Here is a 16316-nt window from a genome sequence, read left to right as displayed (position 1 = left end):
CATCCGCAAACGCCCGCAGCCGCAACCGCAACTGCTGCGTTTGAACCAGTCAAACCCTAAATGAAAGTTTTAGCACTCTTGAGATAAAACACATATCTGTGATTCAAAACAGGCGAATAATCTTGCTCATAGTGTAAGGTGTCAACTACCTTAATATATTCTGTTTATGTTTGACGAGAAAAAGAATTGGACTTGTGGCTATAGTTGAGTTTTGACCTGTCCTTAACAAAAAAAAAAAAAAAAAAAAAAGACAATATCAAAATGGTAAAACGAGTTTGTAGCCAAGATTTAAGAATCTTAGTGTATTGTGAACATCTAAGTTTTATGTACACATGACCAAACCTTAGAAACCATCAAAAATGGAAAAAAGATAATTACTATTACAATAGAGTTTAGCTTCGAATCCAGGTATATAATAGCAACCCGGCAGAGTAAACACTGCACCCACATCTTACACTATCTTCTCTACTATTACAAACCGTGGAAACAAATGTCTTTAACAAATGGTTAAAAGCTCTCAGATCACACGGAGCTTGGTAAGAAAGGCTGCACATAGATCCAGGAAGAGAAACTGAGGACCGTTAACTCTCTGTATATCCAGCAAGTACTTCTCTTCCCGAGCTTTGTATAGCTGTTTCAAAATCCAAAGTAGCACAGAAAAAAAAATGTGAGCATTGTTACTATGAAACAGTTGGTTCATGCTATGGAGAAGGGTCTAGTCTCTGTCTTAGCCGGTTTTCGTTTGGGTGAACTACTGAAAATATTACCAAGAAACCTAAACTGTAATAATGAAACCGAACTAGGAAGTTTTTTTTCCCCTGAGAAACTTGCTGAGTCAATAACTAACTGAGATGTGTGTGAGTGTGCAGTTACCTGAAGTTCAAATTTGATGACGGTGGGTGAGGTCATGGCACAGTCATCCTCAATGATGCTGGAATCATCTCCGAAGTGCAGCTGATTGTTGTCCCTAGTATTCAGACCATCAGCAAAACAAGGAACCCATCGGCATTTCATGTTGTAGTGACCAATCTTCTTCCAACACACATTGAGTTCTTGAAGAGCTTTCAGTACTTCGTTCATGATCTCACGAGGATGCGCTTGGGACTGTTCAAAACACAACGGTATCAGAACAATTATCAGTTTGGGTATGTGCAGGTGAAGAGTACTCATTCATAAACAAGATAACATTTATAAAATCCCCAAAGTTCCAAATAATATTATGATAACTCTAACAAGATTCAGCAATCATGAACAAACCTGAAGTCCAAGAGCCCATTTGCGGTCACTTGGGACTTGTGATCTTCCTCCCAATCCGTACTGATCCATAGGTGAAGGAACCCAGTGGCCTACAGGTGAAGCAGCGGCTTCAGCTGAGCGCATAGGATTGGAACCACTGTCCTAGATGAGTAAGAAAAGGTGAAAATGTCAGTACAAAACATAAAGGTGGAACTCGGGTTTGATTAGCATTATATGTTGGAAAGCTATCTACTGGAAGAAAAGAAAAACACATACTGTTGTCTCCTGAAACTCGGATTCAAGATAACCACTTGGAACACGGAACCGGTTGTCCAGTAACAAGTAGTACGTAACAGTAGCCTGAAACAAGCAGCAAGTGGCATTTCATTAACTATTGGAAACTAGTATTTAAAAGCATAACAGACAGAAACTACTACATACATCGTTTTGTACTCTGTTGCGAAGAGATTCCATAACTTGGTTTCTGTCAAATCCCATGTTAACCACTTCTTGAACTATCTCCTCGTTGATCTGCCACAATATAAGAGAAATTTGTTTACTATCACTGCAAGTGAATCTTTTGATGTTCCACATGGTGACGAAACCAACCTTTTTGGCCTGCTCTAGTGTATCAGGTGGAGCAACAGCAAGATAACGAGGAAGATGAGTCTGGAACCAACGGTGCTGACGGATCTCAGGGATGGTGATTCGTTTCACTGGGTCAACTACAAGCATCCTTGGGATCAGGTCTCTAGCATCAGGTGATAAATGACTTGGAAGCGTGTAAATACCACCCTAGAGTGAAAAATAACACCTCAGTTAATTACTTCTCATAATAATGATGAATCAAAGTAGACTGCACAGTACCTTAATTTTCTTGAAAAGGTTGGGAATGTTTTCATCATCGAACGGAAGAGTACCACAGAGCAGAGCATACAATATCACTCCGCAGCTCCATACATCTACTTCAGGCCCAGCGTATAATTTTCCTGATATAACCTTACAACAAGTAGGAAGGTATGATTCAGCTTATAATCCAATGAAAGGAGAAACAAGACATGAGTACATAAGATTACTGAATACCTCAGGAGCAGCGTAGTTTGGGCTTCCACAGCTCGTTTTCAGAAAATGACCATCCCTCATGACATTACTCAGTCCAAAGTCAGCAATCTTGATATTGCACCTCGAGTCCAACAGCAAATTCTCAGGCTTGAGGTCTCTATGGACAACCATATTGCGATGGCAATACTCCACACCAGATATTATCTGCTCGAAGTCAAACACTCAAACTCAGAGAAGGAGCTACAAGAACAACAGTGGTTGTGTGGGAAAGAGATGAACAAACAGAACCTGCTGGAAAAAGTTGCGAGCCTCCTCCTCTTGTAACCTGCCTTTCTCTACAATGTAATCAAAGAGCTCTCCGGACTTGACATACTCCATAACAACGTAAATGTCACTAGGGGTCTCTATGACTTCATACTGCCGAATGATATGATGATGCATAAACAATCTCAGAATTTTTATCTCCCTCCTCACTATAAGGAAGAAGCAGAGCATTTAATCAAAACATATACCGTAAAATCAAGTACTCTTCTTATTTTTACATCAAATACACAAATCTGAAAAACATTTTTTTTTTGTAAATTGATATAACTATAAATTAATAAACTCTCATAATCCCAGCATATTAATCTATAGAGTTTTTAAGTACTGGGTGCACTATTGCAAGTAAAAGATAAAAAATGCATTTGGCAAGCATCGAACCTAAGAAAGTGGGGGTGCATATGCGCCCTTTTACCATAGTAGCTACCCAAACTTAACTGTTTTTATATGCAAAAGTTTCGATTTTGATATAATTACGGGTGCACTTGCACCCAGACCCTATAACGTGGCTTCGCCACTGCTGTACATAACCAATCATCAAAGGTTATGTTCAAGAAAAGCTCTGAAGCTTAAGAGTGGCATGATGTGTTATTATTATTACCTTTCTCTTCCATCTCCATGTTCTTGATCTTACGGCGATTGAGGATCTTGATAGCAACCTTGTGGCCAGTTACAACGTGCTCAGCTATTTTAACTTTGCCGAAAGATCCGATGCCAAGGGTTTTACCAAGCTTGTAGTTTGCTAGAATGGATTCAACTCCATTGCCACCAAATCTATTTGGTGAATGATCCATTTTCCCCTTCTGTCAACAAACAACATTTTGTTATAGTTAAAACTTGCTCCTCAAAATCTACACCATTATTAATCAACACGTATTCCGTGATACAGTCAAGACACTCATCAATTAGGTTTAAGCAGGAGAAATTGATCAAGTTTACAAACATTTATTTACCCTTTGTTTTCGAGCAGATCCTCGAATCGAAATAGAAGTTGTTCAAAGAAAGAGCCAACTAATAAAACTACACAGAGAATCTGGTTGAAAGAGAGAGAGAGAGAGATATGAAAAGGTTAAGAGTCTTACTGTGTAATGGTAAAATGTTGGTAAACTCAGATTCCAACTCGTGTGTGTGTGACTCAGAGCTGAGTCAGTCCTTTTGAGTCTTTGATGGTGTGTTGAATCAAGGAAACCAAATTATGCCAATTTGAGTCTGTAAATTGTTTACAGTGCACAAAAAAGGAAGTAAATTGTTTACTTTTTTTTAATACATTTCAGTTATTATTACGTTTTTTTTTACTCAAGAAACATTGTTTATTTATGAATAAATTTTAATTCATGTTTAAATTACTTCTATGTTTAAGTCGTCAAATATGTACATGTTTATGTTATTGGCATGTCTCAGAATTTCTTGATTAACTGGGAAAAAAAGGGAAGAAATGTATCAAATACCAAACCAAAAATTTCAAAACAAACATGCATTAAAACTTAATGTGAGGAAGAAATAGCATTTATTTATAATAAAAAAAAGCATTCGGTTATTTTAAAAGAATACATTTTGATGATGTTTAGAGTTCATCTATTTTCTAAAAGTATATTGGTGGGTTAGAGATATTTTTTCCCAACATGTCATTGTTATGAAGTTAACTTCATTTGTCTGCTTTGCCGACAAAACCCAAAGACGCATACAAAATATTGACAAAAACGAGGTTCAATAAGATTCACAAGTTAGATGAATGGAAACATAACAGTCTATGTAGTATCCCTATCTATAATAATCCAAGCCTTTTGGAGTGATTCATGAAACACCTCATCAAGTCTATTATTTGTATACTATTACGTATCTCCACTAAGATTCTTCCTTTGAAAGAAAAAAAAAGTTTATGCACAGAGTCGTGTAACGTCTCTCCAGCTACTTGGGAAGTCAGTAGGAGGGAATGGCTGCGAAACGGTACCCTTCAGCTCCTCTCCACGAATAGTAAGCAATCCGAGTCTCATAGAACCCTGATTATAGCCACACAATTGTGAAAGGTGTTAAAATCACCCGTTTACTCATGTACCACAAATGCATAAAGAGAAAAAAACAAAGAGACGAATCATTTCATCAGAGACCAATAACACAAGCTGTGTGCATACAAACTTGATTCAACTCGCTCAATATAAACATCAAACAACGGAATCCACAGGGTTTTTTTTTTTAAATCAAGCATCATGCATTAAGAACAGCAACGTGATGACATTCACTGCTCTTTCCAGGAAACATAAGAGGATCTCAGAAGCATAAATGGCTAAATAAAGCATCATTTCAACAGACAACAAAGCACAAAGTGCATAATTTCAGCAAAGTCAAACCAAGAGCACAAGCTGCATAATTTCAGCAGACAAGGAACACAAGCTGCATAATTTCAGCAGACAAGGAACACAAGCTGCATAATTTCAGCAGACAAGGAACACAAGCTGCATGATTTCAACAGACCAAGAGCACAAGCTGCATGATTTCAACAGACAAGTAAAATAAGCTGTTGTCTACTTGATCCAACCCACTCAATATCCACATCAAACAACGGTTTTCAAATCAAGCATCAAGCACTCAAAACAGCAACATGACAACGTTCACTGCTCTTTCCAGAAAACTAAAGGATCTCAGAAGCATAAAAAGACTAAAGAAACCATAGTATCAACAGACAAAGAGCTAGCACAATCTTTGTCATGTTCTAAAACTCCACATCAAACAACAGACTCCACAAGGTCTTCTTCATCAAAACACCATCGCAATTGAGTACAATCCAGATGAGGAACTCAACAAATAGACTATTCTCCAAGTCTTACCAGGGAGGAAAGTAAGGATGCCAAGAACAAGAAGCGCGTAACCCTGAGAGCTATCTCCTTCCATGTGACCAGTGAATATGAAAACCGTCAAAAGGAGAAGCAAGCAACCAAGAAACAGAAGAAACAAAGCTAACGCTATAGACTTCCACGGTACTCTATCAAATGCTTTCGGCGTATACTCAAATCGAGGATCGAAATCTCTCCTTCCACCACCGTTTGCGTAATCCTCATCGTCTTCCTCCCCTGGAAGCTGAGCGTACCGTACGTTTCTCCTCGACGCCATTCCTAATCAGAGTAAACACACACACAGCATAACTTCGCATCCACAACACACAGAAACAAACTCTTAACTAAGAGAAATCAAGGTTACGAATATCAATCGATTCAAAATTGAACGGCTTAGAACCTGAAGAAGAGAAAGGTGGGGGCGAGAAACTCACCGGAGTTGGATGATTCCGTCGTCGGGAGGATAGAGATGATCCGGATCTACTTTGACGAGCGGATTTGCATTTCTTCTTCGTCTTCGTCTCTATCGCGACGACGACGCGTTTTGCGGTTCAACTCTTTTGAAATTTTATAGATTAAGTCCCTTGGTTTTCATTAAATCACATGCTGAACCCCTTACTTTATTTTTGTCTAAAAAGACCAATCAATGATATTGTGTGCTCGTGTGGTTACCTATGAAGCACGGGGACGGCATTTCCTTGACGTCTCCCGTACCAGATGCGTTTCCGGGACGGGGACAGTGTGGGGACGGCGTGGGAACGTTTCCGAAACGTTTCAAAGAGGTGGGGACGATAAAGGTTTTTGGAGACGGTGAAGTTAGGTTTTGGAAACGTTTCCAAAACGTTTCTCGTGTAAACTCAGTATCGTTTTCTAGAAGATTGGTTATTTATTTTTTATGTCTTTTATGTGTGTATTAGATCATAGCTTATTTACGTAGGTGTGTTGTTTCAACTTTCATGTGTGTATTTAGATCATAGCTTATCCTGCGAATCATAGCTTATTTACTTTTTTTTTTTAACTGGCTTTCATATTGAAATAAAGAAAAAAGTACAGAGATTACAAATAAGAAACAAAAGGAAAAAAAAATACAACTTGAAACTAAAAGGAAAACATGACAACACAATCCGAATATATTCAACCCGAGATGGGGATAACAGTGGCTCACAAGTAATAAGCAAGTAAAATAGGTACGACATACAACGGCAGCTTTTAGATGGTTTGACTACACAGGCAAGTAGCGTTAGCAAACTCCGGGTCTTACATCCTGTACGCACTCAACACAGGCAAGTAGCGTTAGCAAACTCATAGCTTATTTACGTATGTGTTGTTTCATGTTTTCCTACAATCATAGCTAGGTGTGTGTTGTTTCAAGTTTGTATATGCTTTTTCAAGTTTCATGCTTCTCAACTTATTATCTGGTTTTATATTTATTGGATTTTATATTTATGAGTATATATTATAGACGTTTCCATGTCGTCTCCGTATCTATGAATTTTAAGTTTAGTCGTTTTCCGTCTCCGTCCCCGCTCCCGTATCTGTCCCTGTATCCGTCCCGGTGCAACGTAGGTGGTTATTTTCCATTTACATTTACTAAAATCTTAACCTGAAAATTAAGAAGAGTTTTACTTGCAGGATGACCACAATTGAAATTATGTATATAACATTACCATAAGATTGTAACAAAGCTAAACCATAGCAAAATTAGATGTTCACATGACAAACTAAAATGTCTTTTAAGAAATGAGAAATTAAACCCTATAACCAAAAAAATATCCAAATTAACAAAGTAACCAAACTTTCTCTCTCTTTTATCTTCCTATCTTTCTCTACTATTTTTCTCTAGAAATTTAATTTTGTTTTCTTATTGTTATTTCACTAATTAACCCTTAAAATTAAGAAGAAGAAGAAGAAAAAGAGAATAAAGTCATGTATGTGGATGGGGTCAATTTGGAAAGAAGAAAAAGTAGAGGGGTAAAAATGGGAGAAAGAGAAAAAGAGAGTGCGTATATAAGGGGAAGAAGGAAGCCCTAGAAGAAAGATAAAAGAGAGCGCCTGAGGCCGAGAGCTTCCCTCTTTAGTGAGGGGTGGCGTGGTATACCCACGAGAATGGTTTCCGACGGAATAATTGTGGCGTACCCTAAGTGGTGCGTAGGCGCATATCATTTAATAGGGGCCCTTTGTCTCTGCTTTGCTGTTTCCTTATCTTTAGGCTGTTGAAGCAGAGTCGTTCTTGCCCTACATTTCCCTCTCTGGAAAGATTTTTCAATTTTTGTGTTTCAAGATTGAGTCTCTCAAGTTTCTGCTATGCTAGATTTTCATTGAAAGTCCAACTACAGTGGTAAAAAAAATTCCACATCCTTTGATCTAAATCTTCCAGAAAACAAAAAGCTTGTAGATTCTTATAATGTTTTTTTTTTATCAGCTAGCTCAGAATATGTTCATTAACAACAAGTGATCAATAGCATTTCAAATAATCTCCTTTTTTCATATGGGAAAGCACATGATAAGTCTGTTTTGTTGAACTTGTGTCAACTTTTTACATTATAGAACGAGACCTGTTATTTTCTCGCTTGCTCGTTTTACCGGTTGGCCGTTCATTTTCAAGTGGCCAGTCTTGTTTAATTTAGTTGAAAAAAAAACTTACCTAATGAACACTACCTCGAACATCGAACAGTAGTGTTGTTGGATTTAATACACTTGAAAAAAACTTCAAATGGAAATGAACGAATATAAATAGATGGAACATTACCCAAGAAGCTTTTCACAAGTCTAGCTTGAAAGTTGTAACAGTAAACATTCCCCACAATCTACATGTTATGAAAATCCTTGTCAATGAGATCAGAAGTTGTTGTAGACTCATTTCAAGGATAGTTAAATAGACACAGACAGTACAAGAAAATAAATGATCATAGTGTTTGATTAACATAGAAGAAACTTTTCGTCTCACAAAAATAAGTTGCCAAACCTTTATTGTCATTTGTACGTACGAGTCTCTCTGTTTATAGCATTATGTTTCACCCACCCAGTGCACATTTTTAGTAACCTTTTTCAGATTGGATGTGGATACTGATTGATATCTAAACCGTATAAGGTCATAGCACATCTCATCCACATAACTGATATAATAAGGGAAAGTTTCAGTTTACTTTTGTAGGAATATTGTATAACTGTACTACTTGAACTTTGTGATTCTTTTCAAGCAACAGTGTCTGCTTCAGACAGTAACTGAACGACCTTTCTACAACAACTTATCTCTTGGATTCCACAACAGTAATAAAGAGGATATGAATTTATTCAACTGCAACCATTAGGTTGGAGTACAAACATTTATTTATAACTTTGGACATCAGTAACCGTTCGGGTAACGAAAACATAAATTGTCCACGCAAACGAGAAAACTACATCATAACCAACCAACAATCAACTATGCATTGTACATAGTTCTTTTATTTTATTCATATTAAATTGACATAGTAACACAGCGTGGTCCGTATACAAGTCTAACCGACGATAGGGACTACAACGACGGTACCATCAACTTTTTTATCAACCCAGACCCAGACCCGGTTGCACCTGATGTTATACTCAAAAGGCACCGGAGTTTGAACTACAATCACGGCTGCTGTGACTTCCGGGTTCTCACGTTCGATCACAGAAGCCGCATAGTCTCCCTTTGTTCCCATAAGCTCCGGCCATGAGGTCTTCCCTGCACGCACTCAAAGCAACCACAGTAGATAGATTGGTTAGTAATTTACATTTGACATTTTAGAGATCAATGTCCATAACAAGATTTCCATGGAATTAATTAAAACAATATGCCCCCAAACCATGTTTCTCAGGTCGTATCTCGGTAAATGAAATTTTTTGAACGTTGTAACTGAAACATCAACATATAACAAAAAGTATTTACCAGAACATATAAACGACATTTTGCCTCTCCTTTTAGCTTTGCAGTGTTACGTTGTGAATTTTGACATGCTCGTCTTTAAAAGTTTGAGTCCAATTTATAGAATCGGAGACGTATAGTCGGTGGGAGTTTGCACATTCAAAGTAAAATAGATATTTTTTACTCGGTATTCAAGCTTTGACTAAGATTATTGCTTATCTGGATTGATGCTCTTGCAAGTGATTTTAATTATTTTCTAAATTTTCTTCTACCCATACCGATCGACAGCAAGATAATCTTTCAGAATCTCAAATAATATTGAAAGAAAATATTCCCGATGATTCTGTTTACGTTACATTTTATATATTTTTTTCACAACTCACAAGAAACATATGTGTAGATCATTTCTTTTCATCAAATCATCAGTTGTATATATATTCGCTTAAATTATCTTCTTTCCACATGTTTTCCTTACTTTTATCTCAATGCTAAGAAAAAACTTGGAAATTAACTAAAGTTGAGTTGTGAGTAACTTAATGGTCACCCTAAGAAAAAATACTATAAGAGTAACAAAATTGACATTCAGTTATCAAGCTAGATGGTTCAGAAGAACTTAAATTTGAGTTGTAATGTTTTCTAATTTTAATTTTGCATTATGTTGTATTTCTATTATTCTATATACTTTTATTGTAACTTTATGTTTTATTTAAATAAAATAGTTGTTAAAAAAGGTTGCATACTAAATTCTAGATTATAGAAACAATTGTTAGATAAATTGTTTGGGAAAGGTCACAATTTAGGATGCAAAAAGGTGCCAATTTATGATAGGCTCTGGCAAATCATCTGCGAAGAAATGATGTCCATCAGGGCTCTTGTACCTACCTACCTTAATCATCACCGTAACAGAACCAAAGATTCAATCTTTCTATAACTTTTGAGTAACAACCTATTAAGAGGTTATGTTGTGTACCTTAGCGTGAAGCTTCTCGGTGCCTTTGAGCATGTACTCAACCAAAGAGCCGTTGAATCCCTCCATGTCGAAAGCATTTGGATCGTAAGTATCGGCGTTGTAACAGTACTTGGCTCTCTCCAACAGACCGAATATAATGCTGTCCTCTTGTCTGATCAGAGAGTCTCGGATCCCTTCGAGAGTCAAGCTCTCGCTCTCATCCACTCGGTTCTTCCCCGTCAGCGATCTGCATCGACAACAACGAGGAAAGGTTCAAACTTTTCATAAAGGCTTCGACTTTACGCTAAGTTTGAGCAATGGGTTTGGTTCATAACTTCATACCCTGTGAGGGTCATGACGGCGTGAACAGAGGTGGTGGCGGCTTCGTGGGAGGAAGAGAGCAGCGGACAATGACGCCTCCATTTGATGAAAAACAGAGGAGGTGGAGAGAACAGAGTATCGAAAGAATCAGAGGAAGAAACAGAGGATCATGCACATGACATATATAGTTTCAGTAGCTGAACCACACGTCGTGTATGTTGGCACACTGCCACCGCTCCAGATAGCATCCTCCAACTAAAATGCTTTGAGTTTAGGTGGTGCTTTAACCACGCAACAATTAATTTGCTATATATTATTTTGACCTTGATCCATTAAGTACTCAATGCTTAATTGAGTGGATAAATGATTCTAAATATAGAGCACTAAAGCATAATTATATAAGAAGACACAAATAACTCTACTGCAACCTCTGTTCTTACAATTTTCCAACATTCCAACATTTTAATGTATTGATTCATAACGACAAAAAGAAACAAGGAACAACATGAAAATCAACATATATATAGACTGTATCGAATAATTTTTAATTACACAACGTTTTAAAACAGTAAAATCGAAACATAGCACAACAGCCTTGGTCGTCGTTCCCAACCAACAACCACCTCATCATAGCTCGAGTTCCATATCGACGTCGTCGGGAAACCTAGGGACAATGGTATCAATCTCGACTCGTATCCTCTCAATCTCGGGAGAATCAGACACGGACACGTGTTTCTTTAAATCCAAGATATCTATAGTTAACGTGTGAACAATGTCAGAGTAAGAAGGGACTTGGATCATCTCAAGAATGTGAAAGACGTTGGATTTTATCTGCTCCCTATCGCCACCACCGATGAGCCACTCTCTATCAAACTCGAGGGTTTCACTAAAGACTCGAGTTTCTAAGTCGCAGAGGTCATCAAGAGTTTCGTCTGAATCTGAGTCCGGTTCGGGGGCTCGCCTGTAAACCAATACGAAGTCGAAGACGATGTTAGGGTTGTTTGTGAGGTTGTGTTGCGTGTCGGTGAAGACTGGGTTGAAGGAGATGAAGGAGTCGGGTTCATCGTCACAATACGCAAACCAGACCATGATACTGTTGTTGAATGAAAGATTGATTGATGTAAGAGTTTTAAACTATGAATCACGTGTTTAGTATTAGAGGTAGAGAGATATTTATAGGTTTTTCAGTTTCCTTTTTTTTTTTTTAGTTTATGCGTTTTCCTTTTTCTCTTATTATATTTTTCCTTTTTTTCATATGTTTCCCTTTTCAAGTTTTGATTTTCCTTTTTTTTCATTTTAACTAATTAACTTGGCTAAATATTATATCAATGATATTAAATATTAATTTATTTCTGCTTTTTATATAAGACTTTGTTTTTAGTGACTTCGTGACTATTTTTAGTACACATTTTCATAAAATTTCTATTACTTTTCAGTATTAATGATAAACAATTTGCTTTGCTTTGTGTTTTGTAAACTTTTTTTTTGACTCAAAACCATCCCAAAGCCAATCTGAAATGCACAAAGCTCACAACATAAATCAAATTATCCAATTCCAGTACAGTCTCGTTAGAGTTCTGTCAAAAGCGAATTAGCCTAAAACTGAATCCAAAGAATCCAAAACTGAGCCCATTCTTATTTTCTTACCATTTTTAACAATGAGGTTCTAACTCAAGTAGTCCTAGTGGAAGTACTACAAGCACTCCCTCTGGTTCTGCAGGTCCCACCGGGTCTAGTTTAAGTGGGAGCGAGAGCAGCGCCACAACAACAGTGGCAGAACTAGAGCTAGAGGGTGAGACTTCCAAAGAAGTCATGTCATTTATAATGAACCTTGAGAAGAAGTGCCCACCAAAGGAGGAATACAAGTCCTTCGAGAAACTAAAGGATACCATGGTAGCTTCTGCAGCCGAAAAGAAGAAAGGTTTCTTCTCTGGAGTTAAGGGAAAAATATCTGATGCCATGTCTTTCATTAGTTAAAGAATTCGAAGCAAATCATCAGAGGTAGCGTAACAAGAAAGAAACCTCTCGAAACACATATGGATCTATCTCCATGGAGAAGTACCATCAAGAGGTGGTGAAGGCTCTGCAAGAGTTAGAAACCATCCACAGTAAAATCATTAGTGCAACCCAAGGCAAGAAAGACGAGAGTCTGTGACAACGAACAGAGATTAAACAGACAATCACCAAACTAAATGGGAACAAGTCACAACCCAGTTCGTGGAGACTGAGGCTTCTTCAAATACTACAGTAGATATAGACAAAGTTAAGCTAACTTGAGCTCAATGGCATATCTACATTAATTAAAATAATTAAAAAAGAAACAAAAAAAACGTTTATGTTATCATTGCTAGCTAGTAGTTAGAGATTTTTGTTGGTTGTGAATAAAACCAAGATAAGTATAGGCCAATCGCAGATCTATGGAAGCAATGATTTTGTAAAAGTAAAGATAGATTGTAACCGCCCTCTATGTAAACATTCATAAGTGAGTAGTGCTAAGCAAAAACATTTGAAAAAGCTTCATTAGAATAAGACGAGAAGAGCGTTGGACTTGATCTTGAAAAAGCCTCAACGAGTTTGGGTGAAGTATACACTGCATAATTAATTAATCTTGAGATGGACTTGATCTTGGAATACTACCTCCAGATTCTTAGTCCCCAAAACAGGCTCTTCTAATCAATCAGGAAGTTCCTGTAACAAGAGAAGATCAAACATTAGACGTTCAACCCTCGTGGAACCTCAGAGTGACTCAGTGAGTATTAGTGATAATCATAACTTCGTGAAAAAACGTTATACAAACCTTATGGTTAGGCGATCCGTAGAACTTGACTTGTATAAGGCTGATGAGTGATGACATTGACAACTGATGATCAATTTTGCAATGTTGTCATGTAAATGGACGTCATTAAGTAGTGAAGTCAACTGCATGGACGTCATTAAGTAGTGATGTCAACTGATGCTCAGTTTTGTAATGTCATGTAAACGAACGTCACCAAGTAGGTGGTCCTTTGTAACTTTGTAAGAAAATATTAAACAAAACTTATGGTTAGGTGATGCTTAAAGCTTTGAATTGTAAAAGTCTTAATGACAATTCTACTGGTCATTTTTGTCACGTAAAATGGACGTCAGTGCCATGACGTATTTGCTGGTGTGGTGATATGTACAGATGTACTATTTACTCTTGGACGATCTAAATTGATGATTAGATAGTCAAAATAGTACAAACTCGTGGGGTTTATTTTATTACAGAACTCAAATGTCTAAATGATTTTGAGTTGATGTTAATTTCCTTTTTGAAATGATTTTTATTGAAAATAGTAATTAATTAATGGTTGAAAAAGAGGACCACCTTTGATTTTGTCAAATTTATCCGCTATAGTTTTATGTGGTTGCAAATGGACTTTGAACATACAGAAAACAAGGTCAAAAGACTAATTAGATTATTGTTTTTCATTTTGAGAGATTATAAATGGACTATCCTATCATCTAGTTGGTGGATATAGTAAATGTATGTCTTTTTTGTTTCCGACACACAAGTGGGCTAAGTAACTACAAAGATGATTTGGCTACTATGTCTACACTTCATCCAAAAAGTTGATAGAAGATTTGTCTCTTATCTAATATTCAAAGGCGTGTGCACATGTCCAATAGGGGGGTTGCACATGCACTCATGATCTTTTCAAAAAAATAATACATTTCTTCACTAATTTTCACATGCATCTATTGCAGTTTTTTAAGTTTATACTAATTGTACTATTTTGTGCACTAAATAAAAAGTAGGCAACACCTTGAGGCCAAAGTGTATCCATTGTCCATCCCTCTGACTAGGACACTTACAACCAAACGAATTTAGCCTCTTTATATATAGATGTATTTTTATCCTCTCTGTCTTGTCTACAGAGGAACTAAAGTGAATTGAGTCAGAAAAAAGAAAGAGGGTAACATGGATGCTTGTTTTCTTACCTCAAGATCAATCTCTGGTGTTAAAGATATTGTCCCGTTCACCAAAGCCAGAATCTATTCTTGCCCCAAGAGAAGCTCCGGCAAGTTCCTCACCAGGAAGGTTGCTGCTCCCATCTCTGTAAAATGTAAGTAAGATCTAAGTTTGTGAACTTTCTTGCCTTAGAAGTTAAAAGATTTCAAGGCTGATGAGAGTCTTTTTCTTGAATAGGTTCTGTTTCGGATTCATGGAAGCCATTGGAGAGTGATACTGATCTCATCAAGGATTGTGTCAACAAATCTAAAGCAGATGCTGACTGGAAAGAGTTCAGAGCGAGGCTCGTGGCTGGGGAGCAAGCTGCAACCTCCGACATGGTGGTGGACTGTTCATCATCAACGTCCTCACGGATCACTCTTGGAGACAAATGGGCACACAAGATCAGCGAGGCAGAGCCAGGATGTCTCCTAGTTGCCACTGAGAAGCTAGACGGAGTCCATATCTATGAAAAGACTGTGGTTCTTATCCTCTCTGTTGGACCCTCAGATACTATAGGAGTCATCCTCAACCGTCCATCGCTGATGTCAATCAAAGGGACAAAGTCAACTGTCTTAGACAAGGCGGGAACGTTTTCAGACAAGAGACTCTTCTTTGGTGGACCTTTGGAAGAAAGGTTGTTCTTGGTGAGTCCAAGAAACGGCGAAGACAACGAGGTTGAGAAGAGTGGGGTGTTCAGACAAGTCATGAAAGGATTGTACTATGGGACGAGGGAGAGTGTAGGATTGGCTGCAGAGATGGTGAAGAGGAAGTTGGTGGGAAGAAGTGAGGTAAGGATCTTTAATGGGTACTGTAGTTGGGAAAATGAGCAGTTGAAAGCAGATGTGTTGAGAGGGTATTGGACAGTGGCTGCATGTAGCTCAAGTGTTGTTGAGCTTGGTTCAGCTGTTCAAAGTCATGGTCTTTGGGATGAGGTTGTTGGGCTTATTGGCCCTCAAAGTGGCTCTGCTATCTAAACTGTGTTTAATGTAATGAGTTTCTAACTAGTAGTTTATGTCAGTGAGTCATGACTATATTGTGTATGTTTTATTAGGGTATGTATTGAGGATTCATCACTAATTTATGAGGTGTTTTTGTAACATACTTCTGAACAACTTAGTAGAAAAAGAATTTCCACAGTAAGTTACTTTTGAATAACTTAATTGCAATAACTTTCGCCCTATATATTCTAACCTTGTTGTCATGTCATATTCCAAACCATCCAAGAATCTTAAAGGAGAATAAGAAGAACGAAACAAATATTAGAGAGATGGAACAAACATCAAAAGCATTAGTCTTCTTAGCAACAGTTTTATATGTTGCGGTTTTGGTCACTCCAGGAGCAGCTCACGATCAGCCACCTACTTTTCCTGTCGACATAAATAAATGTTGGTAATCTCTCTTTAACGTCAATGAATGTGTACTCCAACTCTTCCAATTTGTTTGTTAAGTGTTCTTGTCTTCCAACTAAAAACTAATTGACAATAAATGGATTAGTCCATTCCTCTTGTATAATATTCATGTCCTAGCGAAACATCTAATGTAGGAGCTTTTAGATCGGCTGAACCAATTTTGGGGTTAAGCCGGTTCAAGATCGATCAGATGTAAAACTATTTTATTGATTTTTTATCTAGTTTTTTTGAAATGATACAATTCATAGGACACGAGTTAGAAAGTAATTAAACATTTATATAGAAATAATTTAATATTGTTAAGTTTTTTATGTGAATCATTTTTTAT

The 16316-nt window shown here is 37.3% G+C and overlaps 5 protein-coding genes and 1 long non-coding RNA gene across 8 annotated transcripts; 1 reads left to right on the top strand and 5 right to left on the bottom strand.

The window, feature by feature from the left end:
* Positions 1 to 287: 287 nt before the first annotated feature.
* Positions 288 to 3959, bottom strand: LOC106371108 (SNF1-related protein kinase catalytic subunit alpha KIN11-like). 2 transcript variants are annotated; one of them, XM_013811142.3, is made up of 11 exons: positions 3702 to 3959; positions 3221 to 3422; positions 2587 to 2771; positions 2320 to 2502; positions 2104 to 2235; positions 1846 to 2031; positions 1678 to 1767; positions 1513 to 1596; positions 1258 to 1398; positions 874 to 1104; positions 288 to 631 (listed from the first exon to the last, which is right to left on the bottom strand). In XM_013811142.3, exons 2-11 carry the CDS (start codon positions 3411 to 3413, stop codon positions 518 to 520), a joined length of 1539 nt encoding a protein of 512 aa, XP_013666596.1. In that variant the 5' UTR covers positions 3414 to 3422; positions 3702 to 3959; the 3' UTR covers positions 288 to 517. The 2 variants fall into 2 exon arrangements, with proteins under 2 accessions (XP_013666596.1, XP_013666597.1); XM_013811143.3 differs by having other exon boundaries at positions 3573 to 3815.
* Positions 3960 to 4295: 336 nt separating this feature from the next.
* On the bottom strand, positions 4296 to 6097 carry LOC125574868 (transmembrane protein 230-like). 2 transcript variants are annotated; one of them, XM_048774547.1, is made up of 3 exons: positions 5885 to 6097; positions 5445 to 5729; positions 4296 to 4619 (listed from the first exon to the last, which is right to left on the bottom strand). In XM_048774547.1, exons 2-3 carry the CDS (start codon positions 5725 to 5727, stop codon positions 4540 to 4542), a joined length of 363 nt encoding a protein of 120 aa, XP_048630504.1. In that variant the 5' UTR covers positions 5728 to 5729; positions 5885 to 6097; the 3' UTR covers positions 4296 to 4539. The 2 variants fall into 2 exon arrangements, with proteins under 2 accessions (XP_048630504.1, XP_048630505.1); XM_048774548.1 differs by having other exon boundaries at positions 5851 to 5989.
* A 2642-nt stretch (positions 6098 to 8739) lies between these two features.
* On the bottom strand, positions 8740 to 9493 carry LOC106369470 (inhibitor of trypsin and hageman factor). Its single transcript, XM_022709075.2, has 2 exons — positions 9361 to 9493; positions 8740 to 9156 (listed from the first exon to the last, which is right to left on the bottom strand). Exons 1-2 carry the CDS (start codon positions 9377 to 9379, stop codon positions 8951 to 8953), a joined length of 225 nt encoding a protein of 74 aa, XP_022564796.1. The 5' UTR covers positions 9380 to 9493; the 3' UTR covers positions 8740 to 8950.
* A 1740-nt stretch (positions 9494 to 11233) lies between these two features.
* Positions 11234 to 11695, bottom strand: LOC125603721. Its single transcript, XM_048774554.1, has one exon. It carries the CDS (start codon positions 11693 to 11695, stop codon positions 11234 to 11236), a length of 462 nt encoding a protein of 153 aa, XP_048630511.1.
* Positions 11696 to 12978: 1283 nt separating this feature from the next.
* Positions 12979 to 14796, bottom strand: LOC111207034. Its single transcript, XR_002659235.2, has 3 exons — positions 14567 to 14796; positions 13404 to 13525; positions 12979 to 13294 (listed from the first exon to the last, which is right to left on the bottom strand). It is a non-coding gene; the product is annotated as an uncharacterized LOC111207034 (long non-coding RNA).
* On the top strand, positions 14168 to 15678 carry LOC125603722 (UPF0301 protein Plut_0637-like). The gene is made up of 2 exons (XM_048774556.1): positions 14168 to 14691; positions 14775 to 15678. The coding sequence occupies exons 1-2, from the start codon at positions 14547 to 14549 to the stop codon at positions 15551 to 15553; spliced, it is 924 nt and encodes a 307-aa protein (XP_048630513.1). The 5' UTR covers positions 14168 to 14546; the 3' UTR covers positions 15554 to 15678.
* Positions 15679 to 16316: the final 638 nt, after the last annotated feature.

This window comes from Brassica napus, unplaced genomic scaffold, assembly GCF_020379485.1.
Source record: "Brassica napus cultivar Da-Ae unplaced genomic scaffold, Da-Ae ScsIHWf_382;HRSCAF=603, whole genome shotgun sequence".
Classification (NCBI taxonomy): domain Eukaryota; kingdom Viridiplantae; phylum Streptophyta; class Magnoliopsida; order Brassicales; family Brassicaceae; genus Brassica; species Brassica napus.
The sequence above is the reverse complement of the archived record's forward strand: the minus strand, read 5'-3'. Positions and strand labels throughout refer to the sequence as shown.

Coding starts and splice junctions, on each gene's coding strand:
- LOC106371108 (XM_013811142.3), bottom strand. CDS start 3,413: ATGGATCATTCACCAAATAGATTTGGTGGCAATGGAGTTGAATCCATT. Junction 2,032..2,103: donor ACCTTTTCAAGAAAATTAAG/GTACTGTGCAGT, acceptor TTTTCACTCTAG/GGTGGTATTTACACGCTTCC. Junction 1,597..1,677: donor GCAACAGAGTACAAAACGAT/GTATGTAGTAGT, acceptor TGCTTGTTTCAG/GCTACTGTTACGTACTACTT.
- LOC125603721 (XM_048774554.1), bottom strand. CDS start 11,695: ATGGTCTGGTTTGCGTATTGTGACGATGAACCCGACTCCTTCATCTCC.
- LOC125603722 (XM_048774556.1), top strand. CDS start 14,547: ATGGATGCTTGTTTTCTTACCTCAAGATCAATCTCTGGTGTTAAAGAT. Junction 14,692..14,774: donor TGCTCCCATCTCTGTAAAAT/GTAAGTAAGATC, acceptor TTTCTTGAATAG/GTTCTGTTTCGGATTCATGG.
- LOC125574868 (XM_048774547.1), bottom strand. CDS start 5,727: ATGGCGTCGAGGAGAAACGTACGGTACGCTCAGCTTCCAGGGGAGGAA. Junction 4,620..5,444: donor CATCCTTACTTTCCTCCCTG/GTAAGACTTGGA, acceptor GGCTATAATCAG/GGTTCTATGAGACTCGGATT.